The sequence below is a fragment of the Chrysochloris asiatica genome, unplaced genomic scaffold (genome assembly GCF_000296735.1).
Source record: "Chrysochloris asiatica unplaced genomic scaffold, ChrAsi1.0 scaffold00161, whole genome shotgun sequence".
Classification (NCBI taxonomy): Eukaryota; Metazoa; Chordata; class Mammalia; order Afrosoricida; family Chrysochloridae; genus Chrysochloris; species Chrysochloris asiatica.
Window position 1 is genome coordinate 271867 of NW_006408679.1, and position 22659 is coordinate 294525.

The 22659-nt window shown below is 38.3% G+C and overlaps 1 protein-coding gene across 1 annotated transcript in view; it reads right to left on the reverse strand.

Moving 5' to 3' along the window:
• SDCCAG8 (serologically defined colon cancer antigen 8) overlaps nucleotides 1–22659 on the reverse strand; it is a gene marked incomplete at its 3' end in the record, with an annotated part of 318486 nt that overhangs the window by 178055 nt on the left and 117772 nt on the right. The window contains exon 10 of the mRNA XM_006871153.1: nucleotides 6504–6656. Coding sequence (XP_006871215.1) covers nucleotides 6504–6656 — 153 coding nt within the window. The remainder of the gene's footprint in view (nucleotides 1–6503; nucleotides 6657–22659) is intronic.

Genomic DNA, 22659 nt, shown 5'->3' on the forward strand with positions numbered 1-22659 from the left:
AGTCAGTACTAACTCACATGTTATGCATATGAGACCTTATGCATAACAGAACAAAACACTGCCTGGTCCTGCACCAACTTCACAATCTTTGCTATGCTTGAGCCCACTGCTGCTGTCACTGTGCTAATCCATCTCACTGGGGGTCTTCCTCTGTTTCTCTAACCCTCCACTTTGCCAAGCATAATGTCCTTCTCCAGGGACTGTCTAAATATGCAGACACTTATTTTTCTAATTGTACATTCTGAGTCACTTTTTCTATTAGAAGACATATATCAAGACTTACCTTTTCCAAACGATTCCCTCTCTGTGCCACTCATCACTTCCTTCATCTGCCCACTACCTGTCTGCTCCCTCCTGTCACCCACTTCCTGAGGTCTCCACTCCTGTTGTCATACCTTCTTTCCCCTCATGCCCACCATCTGGAAGTCAACATTACCCGGCAGGCGCTTCTCCATCCACATCTGTTGTGGAGACAGAAGTAACACAGACACAGCTGCAACACTGCTGGATGTCCAGGGCACTGACATCAGATAAGTCCTTTAAACTTTGACAGGGGCAGACAAGAGACAAGGATACCCAGGTTGGGAAAGCTTAATAGAAATTTCTGTACTGTTAGAAATGTAGCATTCCCTAAAGCTCTGAACATGGTAAGAAGCAGTTCTCCCTATACAAGATAGGTAAGAATTAAGTATTCTAGCAATGAACTATTATCAAGGGAGCTGAGAATAGGCCTGGACCACAAAAGGTGCTCCGTAAATATATGATGAATGACTAAATGAACTAGCAAACTTCAGTGGCTCAGTGCAACCAAGTACTATGACTGAAGACAACAAACCAACTCACAGAAAGTACTATTCATGGGGGGAATGATTCAACCTGTTTAAGCGGAGGGCAGCTACTCTCCTAGAGTTTTTGTTGAATTTCCAGACAAATGGAATTTAAAAGAAAAAAAAAAAAAAGGAAGGAAGAGAAACAAAAAGAAGAAAGAAACTTAAACAGTCTCCTTACTGTTAGGAAAGTAGGGTTGTATGCTCTAGCACCAATTACATAGCCCTCTATAATATTATGATTAATTGGTCAGTTTCCTTACCAAACTAAACTCTTGTGCTAAGTAGTTTGATATTGATTCTCTCCTTTAATCCTCTAGGAAAAAGAATTACATTGGACTTGTTTTAGATTTGAAAAAAATGAGATTCAGAAAATTAAGTATTTCCCCATGCTTATATAATACAATAAAATAAAAGCTGGGCTTTATATCCAAATCTATTATTACCATATGAAGATCTAAGAAATCTCTCCAATAAGGTTACTGATTTCATTCTCTAAAGTCAGAATGATAATAATCACAAACTACAATTTATTAACTGTCCACTCTAAGCCAGGCATCATAATTGCTAGTTCATTTAATTCATGTTAAGTATTTTCAAAACATTATTTCATTTAATACTATCAGCTCCTTGAAGCAGCTGTTGTCTATGATTTATTCCTCTGAAATTTAGTAAAGTTAAGGGAAGTTTTTCAAGGTCACAGAAAGGTCAATTTTGTATGCAATTCTAAATCCTTTTATTCCAAAGCCACTTTTTTCCCACTACATCCACTACTTCTAAGCTCTTGCCATTTCCTGGTGAGAGTGTATTTCTTTGCTTTCATATTTATTAAGGGTTAAGAGTGGGCAAAACAAATTTTAAAGACTCTTACATTATAGTTCTGTTGCCACCTTTACTCATGAAGTCATTATTTCAGCCTTCCTTTTTACTTTGTATCAGTAATTCCCCACCAGCATATTTTTACCGAGTACTATTACATGGTAATGTTGTGTGCCGTGGAGTCGGTTCCGACTCATAGTGACCCTACACAGGGTTTCCGAGGCTGTAAATCTTTACGGGAGCAGACCACCTCATCTTTCTCCCACAGAACCACTGGTAGTTTCGAACTGCTAACCTTGAGGCTCGCAGCCTAATTCGTAACCACTACGCTACCAGAGCTCCTTAAATTACATGGTAATAGTACTCTGTAAAAATATGCTGATGGGGAATTACTGATAGGAAGTAAAAAGGAAGGCTGAGCTCTGGTAGCGTAGTGGTTATGAATCGGGCTGCGAACATTAAGGTCAGCAGTTCGAAGCTACCAGCTGCTCTGCAGGAGAAAGATGAGGCTTTCTGCTCCCGTAAAGATTTTCAGCCTTGGAAACCCTGTACGGGGTCGCTGTGGGTCGGAACTGACACTACGGCACGTAACAACAACAACATTCAGCTAGTACCATGGACAAACCAACCTGTGTTGGAAGAAATACAGCCAGAATGCTCCCTGGAAGTCAGGATGGCCAGACTTTGTCTCTCATACTTCAGACATATTGTCAGGAGGGACCAGTGCCTGGAGAAGGATATCCTGTTCTGTAAAGTGGAGGGTCAGGGAAAAAGAGGAAGACCCCCAATGAGATGGATTGGTACAGTGGCAGCAGCAGTGGGCTCAGGCATAGCAATGATGGTGTGGTTGGCCCATGACAGGGCACTGTTTTGTTCTGTTGTGAATAGGATTGCTATGAGTTGGTACCGACTCGATGGTACCTAACAACAACATTCAGCAAGATCTACCATTGGTCTGTCGGTTTCTCACACTGTGGTGACTTGTGTGTTTCTGTGAAGCTATTCCACCCACTGGTATTTCAAATACCAGAAGGGTCAACGGCTGGACAGGTTTCACTGGAGCTTCCAGATGAAGACAGACTAAGAAGAAGGACTAGGCAATTTGCTTCAGGGATAAGTCATAAAAAATCTTATGAATAACAGTAGAAAATGATATAGTACCAGAAGATGACTCACTTAATTTGGAAGCCATTCAAAATACAAATGGGGAAGAGATGTCTCCTCAAAGCAAAGTCATGGATGGAGCAAAGCTTTTGGGACCTTCAATTAACTGATGGCGCATGCCTCAAAATGAGAAGAAATGGCTGCAAACATCCTAGGCATTTGTGTCTTTGGTAGCGTAGTGGTTACGAATCGGGCTGCGAACCTTAAGGTCAGCGGTTCGAAACTACCAGCAGCACCGCGGGAGAAAGATGAGGCTTTCTACTCCCATAAAGATTTACACCCTCAGAAACCCTGTACAGGGTCGCTATGGGTCGGAACCGACTCGATGGCACTTAACAACAACAACAACAATGACTGGTATTGGACACTGTGAATCAGACAATCATAGAGTTTACTATGCCAAGAATGATAAATGGAAGAGGAATGGTGTTACATTCATTGTTAAAAAGAATATTTTAAGATCCATCTTGAGTTACAATGCTGTATGTGATAGGATAATATCTATATACCTACAATAAAAATCAGTCAATACAACTATTACTCAAATTTACACAACAACCACTAAAGTCAACAAAGAAGAAATAGAAGAATTCTACCAACTTCTAAAATTGATCAAAGATGCAATCAAGAAGCATTGATAATTATTGGTGATTGGAATGCAAAGTTAGAACCAAAGACAAAGCATCAGTAATTGGAAAACATAGCCTTGGTGATAGAAATGAAGCTCGAGATCACATTATTGAATTTTGCAAGACCAACAGCTCTTCATTGCAAATACCTTCTTTTTTTCTAACAACATAAAACAGTGACTATACATGTGGGTCTCACCAGATGGAACACACAGGAATTAAATGGACTACATCTGTGGGAATATATAATGGAGAAGCTCAATATCATCAGCCAAAACAAGACCAGGGGCTGAATGTGGAACAGACCTTCAATTGCCCTTATATAAGTTCAGAGTGAAGCTGAAGAAAATTAAGACAAGTCCATAAGAGCCAAAATACAACCTTAAGTATGGTGGTGGTGTGGTGACATGCTGTGGAGTTGGTTCCGAATTATAGCGACCCTGCATAGGGTTTCCAAGGCTGTAACTCTATACTGGAGAAGACAGTCTTAACTTTCTCCTGCAGAATGGCTAGTATTTTGGAACTGCTGACCTTGAGGTTAGCAGCCCAGCTCGTAACCACTATGCTACTAGAGTACCTTAACTTAAGGTATATCCTACCTGAAGTTAGAGACCATCTCAAGGACAGCTTTGACCTACTGAACACTCATGACCCAAGACCAGGTACATTGTGAGCTAACACTAAGAACATCATAACATGAAGGACAGAAAAAAGATTATTAAAAAGACAGGGGGAAAAAAAGTCCAAAATGAAGACCAAAAGAAACAATGAAACTGAATGGAAGAAATGGTGAAGTAATTAAGCTGAATAGAAAATTTCAAAGTGTAACTCAAGAAGACAAAGTATTATAATGAAATATGCAAAGACAAGGAGTAAGAAATGGTGACGTAATCAACCTGAATAGAAAATTTCAAAGTACAGCTCAAGAATACAAAGTATTATAATGAAATATGTAAAGAAAAGGTGTTAGAAAATCAAAAGACAAGAACACATTCAGCATTTCTAAAATGAAAGAACTGAAGAAAAAAATTATCTCTGACATGATCTTCAAGCATGTGTCCTGGTTCCCCTCCAATCTATTAGCAATAGGATAATTTTTTTCTCAAATATAAATGTTATCATGTTACTGCCCAACTTAAAGTCATTCAATGAGTCCCATTGCTTTTTAAATAAACTTTTAAATCCTCAACATGGCTTTTAAGGTCTTCAGGATTTGGCTCCTGCATATTTCTCCAAATGAATCTTCGTCTACTCTGTCCGTCTCTCCCTATGCTCCAGCCATTTAGAGTTAGTCTTTAAGTTCCTAGGAAGTATTATACGTCTAGCTTCAGATTCTTGGGAGTGTTGTTCTCCTGGGCCTGAAACTTCCTTCAACATCTCGTTTGTCAACTTCTACTCACCTCACTTCAATTCCCATGTTTAAAATCCCTTTCTTAGGAAACTCTTTCATTATCTCTTGGTCAGATTCCTTTGCTAAACATTCTCACAGTGCCTTTACTATCCCTTCATATATTAAACACAATGATAATTAAAACTCATTTATAGAAGCATTATTCAATATCTACCTCTCCCTCTAATCTCAAAGCTTCATGAGGGAATTCCATGGGTATTGTGACTACCATATTCCCAGGCCCTGGAACATAAGAGATGTTCAATAACTATTTACTGAATGAATAGGGGAGAAAGGTGCATAAAGGAGGACTGGTAGACAAAGCACTAAAAACCTTTGACACTGAAGACCATGAGTGTACAGGGGTGCCATCAACAAGGTCATTGGATTTTCACTAGCCACGATTACTAATCCAGGGTACAGAAGGTAATTAGACTGAACCACAGCATAATTTAAAAGAGAACATGAAGACAAGAGAGTTTACAGTTGTGATGGTTGATGTCAACTTGGTTAGGTTGTGATTCTCAGTGGTTTGGCAGACACTGTGTTATCATGTCCCATTTTGTGATCTACTGTGAGTAGCTAATCAGTTGAAAGAAGAGTTTCCTTAGTGGTATAACCTAGATCTATGATATAAACTAAGGTTCTGGCAAAGCTCTCTCTCTTGATCCTGCATTTGTCCATGGTAGTCTGAATTCTAGTTCTTAGATTCATGAATTCACTTGGGAAAAGAAACAAAACCTTATATAACAGTTATTTTGATAACTTCATGCTCAATTTTACTCTATTGTCAGCATTTGTAAAGCTAGGTTCCAGTCAATGTTGTATCCCAATTTACTGCTTTCAGACACTGCATTCCAAGTCCTCTGTTCCTTTTCTCTTTAATCTCTCCCTTCCAGTTAATTTAGTTATTATCATTTTTCCATTGTGTACTTTGTTAAAATATACATAATAACTTAAAATTAATATGATTACTTTCATAATCAAAGAAATAGGAGGGGAAAAACCTATTTCCTACTGTGTATATAATCACTTTCTCTTGGTGACTCCATCCTTAAAAAATGTGTTATGTTCTGCAGGTTTACTTTATAAGTGGTAGATGAGGTATGATGGTGGTGGTGGTTATGTGTTATGGAGTTGTTTCCGACTCATAGCGACCCTGTACAGGGTTTCTGAGGCTGTAAATCTTTACGGGAGCACAAAGCCTCATCTTTCTCCCATGGAACAGGTGGTAATTTTGAACTGCTGACCTTGAGGTTAGTAACCTGACTCATAACCACTATGATAGCAGAGATCCTTAGATGAGGTATGGAGGATAATAGCTTTCTGATTTAGCCAAGGTTGAAACAAAATTTGGGCATCTACAGAGTACTTGCTCTCCTCTGCCAAACCATGACCAAGAAAAGCAAACAGAATAGAAAGACAAAAGTCAAGTTCATAATTATATAGCATTGAATTTAATTATTTTGTTTGAAAAGGTCAGAAAACAAGAGTTTTAGTGAGAAATGCACAGAAAATAGAAAATAGTTACGAAGTCTAAATTATTTTTTTAAATGACTGCTTAAAGTTTTAAAACTTAAAGCTCAATCAAGAACTGCAGCATACAGAATCATCAAGGCCATCACCAAAAATGTACCTTAAGCAATGTAAGTAACAAACTGGGTCCTTCGGTACCTTTGTTTCTAGGTCCTCTCTCTCCTTAGTTATTTCTTTTTTCATCATCTCCTTCTCAGAGGCCCTTTTCTCTTGCTGAGATACAAGTTCTTTTTCAAGTCGCTCTGACTGCCTCTCCAGCTCATTCTTCAACTGCTCACATTGGATCAGAGCCTGCCAGGATAAAACAAGAGGATTTAAAGAAGTAAGGGGTGAATGAGACAGTTAAGCTTACGTTTATTTAAAATACTTAAGATTCATTGTAAAATCCATTACAACAATCTTACATTTATCGATCCCACTTACTGATCTAAAACAGCTGTCAAATGTTGTATTTATTTACATTTTTTTCCCCACAAAAAGGTTACATTAGCTTACCAACTAAGACAATTCAGGTACTAGATCTTACTAAGGGCCATAGAAGAGCCATAATTTTGAAAGGAGAGGGATGAGAAAGAAAGTGTTTTAGAATTTTTTTATTATATACACATACTTGTGCTATGGAGTCCAGTTATGGTGCTGAAGGATAAGCACTAGACTGCTAACTGCAAGGTTATCAGTTCAAACTCACTTGCTTCTCAGAAACCCTGTTCAGAGTTGATCTCAGCAGGAACAGACTCCATGGCACTGAAGAACAACATTTGTGGTATATGAAATACATAAATGTATAAACTTACACTTATCCTTGCTCATGATTTAAAACGATTTGAGTACTCTAAATGATAAACATTAAAAAAAATATCATCATATGTACGGAACTCTAGTAGTGTAGTGGTTACGAATCGGGCTGCAAACTGCAAGGTCAGCAGTTCAAAACTATCAGCTGTTCCATGGGAGAAAGATGAGGCTTTCTGCTCCCGTAAAGGTTTTGAGCCTCAGAAATCCTGTACAGATTCCAATGCACATCACCACCACCACCACTGTTTGACATTATATAATGATTAAATCTTCTTAAAGAGAGCTAAGAGAAGAATCAGTGTATTTCACTCACACACGTAACTAATGTGAAAATTAGGTAACAACCAAAAGTTAAAGTAAGGAAAGACTCAAAACTACATTAACTACCCTAGTTTAATATAATGAGAAACAATACTTTTCATTTCTGGTAAATTAAAATTCCATAATTTACCTTAAACCTAAATTTCCCTTTCTGACTTCCCATACCTAAAACCTCTGTAACTTCCTCTTGGCCATCTTCTTGACATCTTAACACATAATATTCCAGAGTAAAATATAACTTCAAAATCTCAATAAAATTAAGATGCATAACATAGAGTATCTGAGTCATTCTACAGTGACTGTTATTTGCCTTATCAATCCCCAAAACTCAATTTCCCCTGAGTTAGTAGAAAGACACCCAAGACTCATACAACTTGTATATTGTTTGATTATAACTTTGATAGTTTATTCACTGTTAATGTAGATGAAAATGGTCTTGGGAAACAAATTTGAATTTTATATATGGATATGCTTCCCAGTGGTGAAAGCCAAAATAAATATAGACAAAATATATACAGGATACGAATTTTTCTTTCTTCATCTGGAAAGCATTAAACTCCAATTTCTTTCACACTGTTCTGGAGAGTTTCTATTCTCCTAGGCATAAAGTATGAAGGCAAAATTTAATTGTGTCAGATTAAGTCAAGAACAAACAATATGATTAAAATTATTCTCCTAGGAAATTAGTTCCAATTCTAGCTGAATATGCCTGGAAAAGAAAAATTTTAATTCTATTTTAAGAGAAATGTAAAAGGTATAATTCTTCTATTTTTTTAAGCCCTTGAAATTTGAAATATTATGAATTAATGACTATTGTACTTCTGAATGCAATTGTTCTTGTGAAAAATGTTTTATTATAACCTAATAAAATGTTCATGACTTTGGCTGATATAATAATATCACTGGTATGAGTGGATAAACTGATTATTGAATATAAGCCAGTATAACCATCAGAAGGCTTTTAATGGAACAAAAACATAGGAGCCAGCATTTCTAGGAACAAGTACAATGGAGGGTACTGCTGAAGAGCTGAGGATCAGGCTAGCATAAAGAGGAATGAATGATTAAATTTAAATAATTCAATCAACTCAGGAACAAGGAATAATGATGCTGGCAGAATAAGTGGTCTAATGTCACGATAATATGATAAAAAATAAAAAAATAAAGAAGTTATAAATCTCCTCAATAAAACCAATGAGGAAACCTTGATTTTGTGGATGAACTGCTCTATATCATGATTTCCCAGCACCAATGGGTGATAATGAATAAGTATGAAAGGAGAAATGAAACAATGAAAGAAATTATTAAGGTAAGAACTAGTCATCTATCTCTCTTGATATGCAACCAACACTTATAAATGATAAAACAGCATTTGTTTTAATTTGTTTTGATTTTAATGCACATGCCTAGTTACACTGAGGAAAAGTGGTGGCTATGTAGGACAAGCATTGGACTGAAAACCACAAGGCCAGAAGTTCTAACCCATCAGCTGCTTTGTGGGAGAAAGATAAGGCTTTCTGCCTCCCAAAGATTTACAGTCTTGGAAAGCCTATACAGGGTCGCTATGAGACAGAACTACTCGATGGCACTTAACAACTACAACAATTAATAAACTAAACAAGGATTAGTAATACTTGGAGTGGAGAGGTAAAAGACCTTACAGAAGATTTCAAAGGGCAGCTCGAGAAAACAAAATCAAATACCATAATGAAATGTGCAAAGATCTTGAATTAGGAAGCCAAAAGGGAAGAACATGCTCAACAACTGTCAAGCTGAAAGAACTGAGGAAAGAATTTAAGCATTGACTTGCAATACTCAAAAATTCTTTCTGCAAAATATAGAATGATGCAGAAAGCATCAAATAAGATACAAAGAAAACAAAGGCATTATACTAAAAAACAAATGGTTGATGTTCAAGAGGTAGCATATAATCAAGAGCCAATGGTACTGAAAGAAGAAGTCCAAGGTGCATTGAAGACATTGACAAAGAACAAGGCTCCAGGAATTGATAGAATACAAATTGAAATCTCATACAAACTGATGCAGCACTGGAAGAGCTCACTTACATATTGCAAGAAATTTGGAAGACAGCTAACTGATTGGAAGAGATTTATATTTGTGCCCATTCCAAAGAGACATGACTCAACCAAATGCAGGAATCATGGGACAATACCATTAATACCACATTCAAGTATAATTCTGCTAAAGATTAAATAAAAAATGGCTGCAGCTATATATTGACAGGGAAGTGCCAGAGACTCAGCTCAGATGAGGATGAGGATGTAGAATAGGGAATATCATTGCTGATTTGAAATGAATCTTGGCTAAAAGCCAAAGAATACATGAAAGATGTTTACCTGTGTTATATCGACTATGCAAAGGCTTTTGACTGCGAGGATCATGACAAGCTATGGGCAACACTGTGAATAATGAGAATTCAATAACAATTCATTTTGCTCATGAAGAACCTGTACATAGAAAGAGGCAATCTGAATAGAACAGTTTGAACCGAACAAGGGAACACTGAATAATTTCAAATCAGGAAAGGTATGCACCAGGGTTGTTAAGTGTCATGGAGTCAGTTCTGGCTCACAGCAAACGTGTCTTGGGTAAGGCACACCTTAGTCCTCAAAGTGACATCTTTGCTTTTTTAATAATATAAAGAGATCTTTTGTAGCAGATTTATCCTATGCAATGTAGTTTCACACCAGAATCAGCGATATTAACCACTGTAATATATAGCTTCCCACCTACTTGAATCAATATTTTCATGGTTGAGAAAAAGTTATACAATAGTAAATTTGTGCAAACATTGTTGTTGCTCTGAGGTGCTTTCCTATTGGTTCCAACAATATCAACTTTATGTACAACAGAACAAAACACTGCCTGGGCCTGTACCAGCCTTAGACAATTTTTCCTACGTTTGAGTCCATTATTGCATCCACTGTGCCGATTCGTTATTTGAGGCTCTTCCTCTTTATTGCTGATCCTCTACTTTAACAATAACGTCCTTCCTAGAAACTGTTCCTTTGTGATAATATGTCCAAAGTATGTGTAGCAAAGTCTCATCATCGTCATTTCTAAGAAGTATTCTGGCTATACGTCTTTCAAGGCAGATTTGTTCCTGCTTCCGACAGTCCATGGTATACACAATACTCTTTACCGTTAATTAAAAGGTATCAATTCTTCTTCAATTTTCCTTATTTGTTGTCCAGCTTTTACATGCATATGAGGTGATGACAGTCTCAAGGACTGGGTCAGGTACACCTTAGTCCTCAATGTGACACCTTTACTTTTTAGCAATTTAGGAGATCTTTTGCAGCAAATTTGCCCAATGTAACATGCCATTTTCTTTCTTGGCTGCTGTTTCAAGGGACACTGATTGTAGGTAAATGTCCAAGTAAAATGAACTCCTTGACACGTCAAGATTTTCTCCATTTATGATGTTGTGAAGATTTGTATATTATTATAGTAGGGGCAAGGTTAGTTATCAAATTAGTATTTTGAAGATGAAAGGAAAAGAATTCCTGCTTCAAAAAAATATATAACTTTTTCTGGCTGACTTCAGTGATTGTTGAAACATGGTACAATTAGTCAGAATATACAAACGGGTCCTAATGACTATCTATTTGCCTAAATAGATAAAACTAGATATTTCACTGTCTATTTGTAACCCAAACAGGGGCTTCAGAAAAGCAATGTATTCTGCTCCCATGGCATATAAATTCTCCAAGTGAAACAAGACTAAATGGAAAAATTTAAATAAATGAAATCCTATTTAAAACAGTGCAATGGTTTATACCTCTAAGCAACACTGAAGTATAATGAAAGGAGAGGAGATGCTGGGGAAAATTAACTCCTTCAATTTCAAAAGACAGACTCTTTTCCTTTTAATAATCAATTAGGAACTTAGATATATCCTGTTTTTACCCCATTCTTTTAGATTTGGTGCTGTGGGATAAGCAATTCTAGGATAAGCACTGGATCGCAAGCCTGGTTTGAACCACAAGGTGGTGGTTCAAATACACCAGCTGTTATATGTTGTGGTTGTTGTTAAGTGTTGTCAAGTCATGTTTTCAATCCATAGCGACACTTCATAGGGTTTCCTAGGAGCAGGTGGTGAGTTTGAACCACCTACCTTGTAGTTCAAAAAATTTTGCAGTCCAGGGCATTCACCCACTGTACCTGGAACCTTTTCAACAGCACTTAATAACAACGACCATACAGTGTCTGCTGGTATGGAAAACATTATTTATTGAAGGGATGTCTTAAAATTATGAGGTGTTATTTTTCTAGGGTGTTCTGGAATTTAGAAAGTTCACCTGTTAACTAGCATTCTCCATTACAATCTCTTGGTGTGGCACTGTGGGTTAATGCGCCAGACTGCAAAGCCATTTGAACTGCAAGGTCAGCGGTTCAAGCTCACTAGTCGTTCCTTGAAAACCCTATGCAGGGTCGCTATGTGTTGAAACCGACTCGATGGCACTAAACAACAGCATTACAATCTCCAGAGTAGAGTACTACTCTTCATTTTTTTGAGTCTGCTAGTACGCTAGGATTTAGGTGGAATCTCTTACCTTAAGAGGTATGTATAATTTCACACCAAGATAAAGAATATCATTCTAATAATATGTGACAAATATTCTTATAAAGAAATCATTTAAAAATAATTTATACCCTGGTGTGGCGCTGTGGGTTAATGCGTCAGACTACAAAGCTGTTTAAACCGCAAGGTAGGCAGTTCAAGCTCACCAGCTTTTCCTCTCAAACCCTAAAAAGGGTCACAATGTGTCGTATTCAACTCGATGGCACTTCACAACAACAACAACTAGCATAGTGGTTACAAGTCGGGCTGCTAACCTCAAGGTCAGTAGTTTGAAACTACCAGCCACTCTGTGGGAGAAAGATGAGGCTTTCTGTTTCCTCCCATAAAGATTTACAGCCTCGGAAACCCTATGCAGGGTCACTATGAATCAGAACTGACTCCACAGCACATCATCATCACCACCACCACCACCACAGTAACTGATGTAGTTAGCAGTTTAGCACTTCACAATTAAATCTCAGATTTCTTGAAATGATCAACTTCCAGAGAAATTTCTAAGCATAACATTATAATTTTTGTCATGTCCTATATTATTTTCTTATAAAAATTTAAGTTTTTTTCACCTCCAGTATAAATGTAAATAACCTACTGACATTCAGTCAAATGTGACTCAAAAAGTGAACCTATATAGGGCTTCCAAGGCTGTAAATCTTTAAGGAAGCAAAAAAAACTCATGTTTTTCCTGTGGGGTTGAACTGCCAACCTTGAGCTTAACGTTCCAGTGTTTATCCTACAGCATCACCAAAGTTTCTCTCTAAGTTTAAATGTTGTTTTAAGTGCCTTCGAGTCAGTTGCAGTTCATAGCAACCCTATAAAGGGTTTCCGAGGAGTGACTGGAGAGCTTGAATTGCTAACCTTGCACTTCACACTGACTTTGCAGTCTAGTTCATTACGCTGACTTCATAAATGTAAATACTGCATGTAATATAAAGTAATTCCTTCTATTTATTTAGGATATAATATACAAATAGAACACTAGATGGCAACACATATCAAGGAACTATAAGAACAAAGTACTTACCATTTCATAGCTCAGTAATAAAGTAGCTGCTTTTTAAAATTAAATATCTCTCTGCCTTCTGACCTTTTTTTATATTCTAAGAAAGCAAACTTCCTAATATGTTTTAGCATACCTTCATTATAAAGACTATTTGATCTCAATTACACTTTGCAAAATATTTAGTAATCATTCCATTCATTCACTATTATTAATTCAGTGGAAAATGCTGTAGATTTATAATACACAAAATCCTCTTTAGTTCTTAAATGTCAAATTTTAAAAAGGAATAATTGAAAAATTTTAATTAACATTTAAAACTAATAATTCAGTTTAATTTAGCAAGCATTTGTTGTGCAATTAATATGCAAAAGACCAAGTGAAGAATACAATGATAGATATCCCTAACGTTAAGGACTTACTACCTTTTGTTGAAGAAAGCAGTCACTGAAAACAAACACAACAATCAAAGGAATATGGAAGAGGCAGAGAGGCTTATATTTAAACATGAAGCAGCTGGGGAAGGCTACAGGGAGGATAGCCATCTTCACTGAGACTCACAAGTTGAATCAATATTCCACAGATGAGTGTGTCTGTGAATATAGAGGAAAGCACAGCACAAAATTTTCAAGAAATGGCCAATGATACGTTATGTTCTGGACACTGCATAAGTTATAGGAAAGAATACAGTGACACACTTATGAATGTGGTGGAACATACAGAGAACAAAATGAAGAAAACTTTTAAGACATTACCAAACACCTTGAAGCAATGAGTTGCTGGGCCTGGAGACTCAGGACCAGAGTCTTAGGGGACACCATGATCAGTTGGCATAACATAGTCCATAAAAACAATGTCCTACTTTGGTGGATGAAAATTGAAGATGCTTGGAATTAACTAGTCCAATGGACTAATGGAACATGTGAACGTCAGTCTCCACAACTCTGAGACCAAAAGAACTAGATGGCGCCTGGCTACCACTACCAACTGCTCTGAAAGGGACCACATTAGAAAGTCATCAAAAGTGTGGCAGAAAATGTGGAAACAAAACTCAAAATGATAAAGGGAACTGGGCTTACTGGTCAAAAAGAGTCTGGAGGAACCTGAGACAATGACCCCCAGTCACCCTTCAGGTCTGGAATGGAACTCACTTTCATGGCTCAATTTTCAGCCATGCAGTAGATAGGTATATAGAGGGGACAACACTAGTAAGGCATGCTCACCATAGAATGATCAACCATTCAAGATCAGGAGGGCAACATAATACCTAAGGTCAAAATCCAAAGGTTTGGGAAGGAGAGTGGAATAGAAATATGAACCACTGGTAAGAAATGGGATAGCTGTTGTTACATGGAAGGGATAGCAATCATTGAGATGGAACAAAGTGTATGATTTTGTTGACTGTAAAATTGATGATCTGCTCTCTTTAAACTTTGACTCAATTCACAAAGTTCCAAAAAGAAAGAAAGAGTATAGTGAAAGATCCAACATTTGTCTGTCAGTTTGCCATACTGTGGTGGCTTGTGTGCTGCTGTGTGCTGGAAACCATGTCACTGGTGATTTAAATACCAGCAGGGTCACCCATGGTGAACATGTTTCAGTGAAGATTCCAGACTAAGAAACACTAGAAGGAAGGAGAGGCAGACCAATTCTTAATGGACAGCAACTCAAAATCTAACGAATAGCAGCAGAATATTGTCAGGCATACAGCTGGAAGAGAAGCTGCTCTAGCTGGAAGGCAACTGTGAGGAGGTGCATCTTCAAAGTAGAGTTGATCTTAATGATGTGATGGAGCAAAGCTCGCAGGGTCTTCCTTTGCTGATGGGATACATTTCAAAATGAGAAGAAACAGTTGCAGACATCCATTAACGATCAGAATATGGATTGTATGAAATATGAATCTAGGGAAATTGGAAGTTGTCAAAAAAGGAAATGGAATGTGTAAAGATCAAGATCCTAGAATTGGTGAGCTGAAATAGACTGGTATTGGCCATTTTGAATTGGACAATCATGATTTACAATGCCAGGAAGGACAAATTGAAAAGGAATGGCATCATATGCTTTGTCAAAAGAGCATGTCAAGATCTATCTTGAAGTACAATGCTTCTTGTGATAAGATTTATAAGGAAGACCAGTTACTATCATTGTTATTCACATCTATGTACCAACCACTAAAGCCAGTGATGATGGAATTGAAGAATTCTACTAACATCTTTGGGTCCTGGTGTGGTGCTGTAAAATAAGCATGGGACTGTTATCCACAAAGTCAGTTGTTCAAACCCACCAGCTGTTTCTCAGAAACTCTATACAGGGCCACTATGAGTCAGAAGAAACTCAAATGAATGGAAAGGTTTAATCATGAAAGGAGATACGTTGTTGTTGTTTTAAAGTGCTGTCAAATTGGTTCCGACTCACAGCACTCCTGTATAGTGTTTCCAAGAAGTGACTGGTGGGTTTGAACTGCTGACTTTGAGGTTAGTAGTCCAGTGTTTACCCACAGTGCCACACTAGGACTTAAAAAGAGATGTAGACCATTGTAAGTCAAGGTAACATGAGGGGAGGGCTATGGAATATCTATATTTTAAGACTTATGAAGAATGAGTTGAAAGAAACTTAAGAGTAGATCAGGGAGGATACAGTAGAACAAAACATCACAGAAATCAAAGGAAAGAGAATTCTGTGACAGTACAGTTAAGGGCTTCCATACTGTAGACTTTGAGGCTAGTGATGACTGAGCTGAGGTCACTGGGTTTGGTACTCAGTAAATGATTGACGACCAATAAAAAGCAATTTAGTAGCACCACTGCAATGTGTTGAGAAGTAAATGGGAAACTGCAAGGATAGAAAAGAGTTTGAAAGGTCTACCAGTGAATTGATGAAGAGAAGGTAGTAAACTGAATGGAAGATGCTCACACAGGACTGCATTTTGTTTATTTAAACAAGAATAGCAGTGGTAGGTAGAATGTGTGGGGGGGGGGGGGGGGGCGGGAAACCAGTAAGGAAGGAGGGACTGAAAATGCAAGGAAGACATGATGAGAAAGGTCCCAGAGTCTTTGAAGGCCTAGAAGTAGGAGATCTCAGAAACTTAAGAACAAAGACTCATAATGAGAAATAGAGGGTCAGATAATTAAGAAGGGAAAAAAGAGTAGAAGACACATTCAAGGAAAGAAAAAATTTTGAGAATTCATTCAGTGGTTTGTTTCAATCAATTTCTTCAGTAATGCTTGCTAGGCTAAAGGTAGCAATAGAAAAAATATGTGTGATTTGGTTTAATTTACACTGGGCCTGGGCTAAGCAGGCAAACAAAAAATAAGGGAAAACACGTTAGAGAGTGTTAATAGTAGCAGAGTTGAAATATCCTTAGTTAGTAGGCAGTTACTGAGTACCTATTACGTGTCAGGGACTATACAGGATTCTAAGGATTTAACTTTGAACCAGACAGTTAAGTTCTTTACTATCAGAAACTTTAAAGGATACCCTGATACTGGGTTGCTCTGAGTCGGAATTAACTCTATGGCACTTAACAACAACAACAACAAATAACGAATAATACTACATTTTGATAAATGCTGTAATGATGAGTGGTACTCAGCTGGAGGTGATTTATGTCAAACAGGGGACATGTGGAAAAGTCTGGAGACACATTTGGTTATCGCACTTTGAGCAGAGGTGCTACTGGCATCTAGAAGGTAGAGGCTAAGGAAGTTGTAAAACATTCTGTAATGCATAGGACAGCCTGCAAAACAACAACAAAAATAATGCTTCACCAAAGGTCACTAGTGCCAAAGTTAGGAAACCTTACAATACAGGCACACACAAAAAATGAATAAATAAAGGTGCATAAGAGGTATGTCAAATGTAGACATGGGTGATGAGAGGTTTTCTAGAGAAAGCAACATGTCAGCAAACCTGAAGGATATAGAAATGCCCAGGCCTTGGAATAGAGCAGAAATTTCGTGGCATACACAAAGAACCAGAGGTTGGAAATAGTACAATACAGCATAATTGTTGCGGTGTTGTTTGGTGCCATCAAGTCAGTTCTGACCCCTAGTGACCCTGTATAGGGTTTCTGAGGAGCGGCTGGTGAGCTTGAACCACCGACTTTGTGGTTCCTAACAACTTTGCAGTCCAGCGTATTAACCCACAAAAGCACACCAGGACACCGCAGCATAATTAAGAGGATCAATGACTATTAGCACAACTACCTTTTATTATAGAACTGTGTCAGTCTTCCTTAATAAGCCTATAAGGCAGATATTATCTACATTTTACAAATAAGGAAAAACTGATGCACAGAGTAGTTAAATAACTTGTCCAAGGTCACACAGCTAGTGAACACTGGGATTAAGCATAGGTCTGAGACTAACTTTAATAAGCCTGTGGTCAACTACTGCTGCCTTTCCAAGCTGAAGGTGACTTAATCTGGTGGAGATTGGAATGCCCAAGAAGAGTAATAAGAAATGACACTGGAGGGGTAAAGGAAACCAAAGTATGACAAACCTCATAAGCATGTTAAGAAGTTTGGAGTTCTGAAAACAAAGAATCACTGGAGGATTTGATGTTGGAGAGGCAAGCGATCAAATTACCTTCCTGCAGGATCACTCTAGCTTCAGGGCACAGAATGGACTGAAGGAAGGGGGACCTGTTAGGAGATTATCATTGCCTGAGAAAGGCCACAGTTTCAGTAAATGGTGCCAGAAAATTAAAACACACAAAAAATGAATCAAGTCCATTTCTCATACAATACATAAAAATGAATTCAAAATGGATCAAAGACCTAAATGTGAGAACTAAAACCATAATGTTCTGGGGTAGGTGGTAATCTAGGAGTCCTGGTGTGGTACTGTAGAAAAAGCAATGGACCTCAAGGTCAGTTTGAACCACAAGGTTGGTGGTTCAAACTCACCAGCTGCTCTTTGGAAACCCTACACAGGGTAGCTATGAGTTGGAACTGAATCAATGACAGTTAACAACATCAACAATTTTTACAAGAGCAGATAGCCAGTTCTTTTTTTCTCACCAAACAACTGGTAGGTTCAAACTGCAAATGTTTCTGTTAACAGTAGAATGCTTAACCATTACACTACCAGGGTTTATTTGTCGTTGCTGTTAAGTGCCGTTCAGTAGGTTCCAACTCATGATGACCCTGTATAGGGTTTCCAAGGAGTAGTTGGTGAGTTTGAATCATTGGCCTTTCAGGTCAAACCGACTTTGAGGTTGCTTCTTACCCTACAGCACTATCTATATCAGCACTCCATTAAGAACTACCATATGACCCAGCAATCCCAATTCCAGGTATATATAGAGTCCTGGTATTGCGCTATGGTTTAATGCACTGGGCTGCAAGGTTGGTTTGAGCTGCAAGGTCGGCAGCTCAAGCTTACTAGCCGTCCCTCAGGTATAGCTTACGATACTTATATAGGGTTGCTATAGGTTGGAACTGACTCGACAGCACTTAAGAGCAAAAGCAACCACATTCATAAGAAGCAGAGACAGAAAGCTGTCCACCAACGTTCACGGCAGCACTATTCACCAATAGTCAAAATGTGGTAACATTTGTTCATTAACAGATGAATGGAAAAACAAAATGGGGCATATACATACAATTAAATATTATGCCCCTTTTATCAAGAGAGGTGAAGTCCTGATGCATGCCACAATATAAATGGATCTTGAAAACATTGTGCTGAGAGAAATATAAGTAAATTGCAGAATGAAAAATACTGTATGATCTTACTTAAATGAAACAAGTAAATATGTAGAAACAAAAGACTATTAATGGTTGCCAGGGGTAGGAGGGAGGTTAGCAATAAGTTCTTGCTTAGGGAACACTGAGCTTATGCTAGTGGTAGTGGAATAATTTAGAAAGGATAGAAATAATGGTTGCACAGCATGGAGAATATAATCAATGTCATGTAATTATACATATAGGAAGAATTGAACTGGATGAGGTTTTGTGGTGCATGTTTTCATCACAATTTAAAAAAATCCTATAGCAGAAAATGCCACAACAACAACAGCAAACTAAAGTGTAACAGTGAGGGAAGAATTCAATAAAAAATCAGAAGATTTGTATTTTGTGACTAATTAGAAGTTGGGACTGAGAGAAATGATGGCATTCAGTCTTCTGGCAGGGCACAATAGTGGACAAGGTTACCATTCAGAGAGTAAAAAAATGTAGATGGAATAGCAGCTATGGTGGCATGATTATTAAGAATTTAATTTGGATCCCTACTTAAAAAGGAAGGTAAGCAGGCCAGCTTGAAGGCAACAAATACAATGAGATACAAGAGGAGACAGGAGAACTCAGAAAGGGGTAACTAGATTTAACCAGGATAGGAAGCGGGGAAAGAGAAAAAAGGTCAGAGAGAGCAGTTTTGGAATTTGAGATGTTGTGGACACTTCAGTTTATGGGAAAGTTAAAACTGAGTAGGGGGAAAATGTTAGAAATGTGTTGAGACTGTTGTGTGTCGCTGAATCAATTTTCAGTTCATACAGTGCTGCATACAACATGGATCTTGAAACCTTTAAAAAAAGATGAAAGGCACAAGAGTGGAGGGAATAAAGGGCTTTCACTGAACAAAGGAAGAACAAGGATCGATTTTTAAGAAACATTAAGTATGTTAGGGAATTTGTCCAGACATCAATATATGTTTCAGAAGACAGAGAAGGCATTAAAAATGGAGACCCAAAACCAAACTCATTGCCATCAAGCGGGTTCTCACTCAAAGAGCAGAATTACTCAATAGGATTTCCAAGGCTGTCGGTCTTTATGGGAGTAGACTGCCTCATCTTTATCCCATGGAGCAGCTGGTAGGTTTGGACTGCTGACCTTTTTTGTTACCAGCTCTATGCTTTATCCACGGTGCCACCGGGACTAACCAGTAATGGAAGCAATGAGGGTCAAATCATGTGGGAAGAGTTAAAGATGAATTGGATCAGATTAATTGGGTTTGGTTGAAAGTAGCATCATATTTGTGGTTTTTAAAGAAATAGAGAAGACAAGTTTTCTGGAAGGGTAAGGCAATTACTGAGAAAAGACATAATATGGAATTGAACTGCCTCAAACTTTTAGTGAAACAGTGATAATCCCATATAACTTACATCATTGCTGTCTAACAAGATTTTCTATGATGATAAAAATGTCCTACGTCTGAAACAAAGTGTATGATTTGTTGCATGTAAAACTGATGATCTTGTCTATAAATCTTCATTCAATTCAAAATAAAAAGTAAGAAAACAAAACTATCTGTGTTGTTTAGTGGTACCTGAGGAAATGATTTTCTAATTTTATTAACATAAATTTAAATAGGCAGAAAAATACATAACAACTTTAATGGATTAAGGTGTGCACCCTTAATTAATTCACAACAATGAATCACTATTATTCAGTGGAATATTCAAATATACCCTATGTTGTTGTTGTTAAGTGCTGTCGAGTCGATTCTGACTCATAGTGACCCTGTATAGGGTTTCTGAGGAGTGATTAGTGGGTTTGACCTGCCGACCTTGCCATTCAAATCAACCTTGTGGTCCAGTGCATTATCCTGGAGACCCACACTAGGACTCCAATATATCATATATAAGTGAGTTAAAGAGCTGGACTGCAAAGTTGGTTTAAACTGGAAGGTCGGTGGTTCAAGCTCACCAGTTACTCCTTGGAAATCCTATACAGGGTTGCTATGGGTGGGAATTGACTTGTTGGTACTTAACAACAACAGCATGAAATATTTAGAATGCTATCAAAACCCAGTAAGTAATCAATAAATGGTGCTGTGGGCTAGTGCGCCAGACTGCAAAGCTGTTTGAACTGCAAGATTGGCAGTTCAAGCTCACCAGCTGCTCCTTGAAAACCCTATACAGTGTCGCTATGGGTCGGAATCGACTCGACGGCACTTAACAACAACTCTTGTCATTATCATTATTATTAAATATGTTTGATTTGGCATATAATGGCTCTAGACTCATAGCTAAAGATGCTATTGAACACATACATCAGTCTTTCTGTGGTACATTTGGATGTTCTCAAAATATCCCATGTGTAGAGGAATAACATTTGTCTTTGGCCACACATGAACATACATAAATTGGGGGCTTAAAATTTTCAAAGCCTTAAAAGCAATAAGCAAACAAAAAGATTAAACATACAAGGAGGCTTCAAAGAGTTTTATGGAAAAATGGAATAGAACAATAATGGAATGTTTTCCATGAACTTTTTGAAGTCCTTGGTACAAGTCTCTCAAAGTACTTTGCTACACTATACTACGAGGGTGAGTCAAAAACTATATGTACTCTGGCTGTAGAATGTATTCTAATGAACTTTTTTTTTTCAAGTTTTTATTGTGAGGTTTACATGGGAGAACACCAACTTTACATTCATCCTATTGTATTTCGTTTCATTGCAATGATTACAATCCCCTCCCTCCATGCATCATCATATAACCCCAAAGGGTACACCACACAGACCCGCCCCCAACCCCAGCCACCAGCACACAGCTCTTCTCCCTCCCTGAGTCCAGTGTCCCCAGCTGCTCCATCTGTCCACGTCATCTCTGTCTCCATCCCTGGCATCACTGCCTCTCTGGGTAGGGTCCCGCTCTCCGTTCTTTTCACTTGATGGTCCCAGGGACCTCTGCTCCTGGGTTGCAAAATCAATCACTCTCCTCCTTTTGTCAAAAAGCATCTGCCTCTATATTCCCTAGCCTCACAGTCAGACCTGTTGGCAATTATTCACTATTGTACCACAAGAGTCTTACCCCATTTTCTTTCGCCAGCTCGGTCACAACAGATTGGAAATCATTCAGTGGTGATTCTATCTTCCCCTGCACCATCTGGAACTAGGCTCCCTCATGAAAGCTTGTAGGCCTGTCATTTCTTGCCTTTATAGGCCCCCAATTTTGGGTAGCCAATGTCTATGTTGCCCATCCCTGTAAACCCTGTGTACCGAAGGGGTGGGAGTGATCCTTGATGTAAAGAGTTGTTCCCTTTTTTGAGTTACTACATCCATAAGTATAGGTAAAGTTCATCAAATTGTAGTGGGTTACTATTTTCTCCCCCTCTTATTTCTTCTTCTAGTCGAGTTCTGATCTTCCAGCCTTTGAAGCCAGGTCAGGTGGGTACTGTCTGCAAGTATGGGCTGTTCTTGTGCATCTCCCCTCACTTCGTATCAGCTGGATGCTGCTTCACTCTCCACTCTAGTACTCTGTGGCCATGTCATTGCCTCTGGGACCAGGAGTCCCCGGGTCTTGCCATACTGCTGGCCATCCAGATCTCCACCCGGGTTCACGGGGGTCTATTGAATGGGGTTGGGCTTAGCTCACAACTTCATTGCTGTTTTTCCCCCTCTTCCCTTATTGGTGACCAACGTGGTCACCAGTCAGACCGCATGCCTGCTCATGTATTCCTCTTGAGTCTCAGCCTTGGAAGGGGGTTTGCTCTGAGGGGTCCTGACCACTTGCCTTGATGGCTCCTGGGCAAACAGCTTATTTGTTCTTGTAGTAATCAATCAGACTGCCATTATTGTTACGGATTTTTCCTGCCGGTCTTACATTCATGAAGTATCTTCTGTTCTTCAA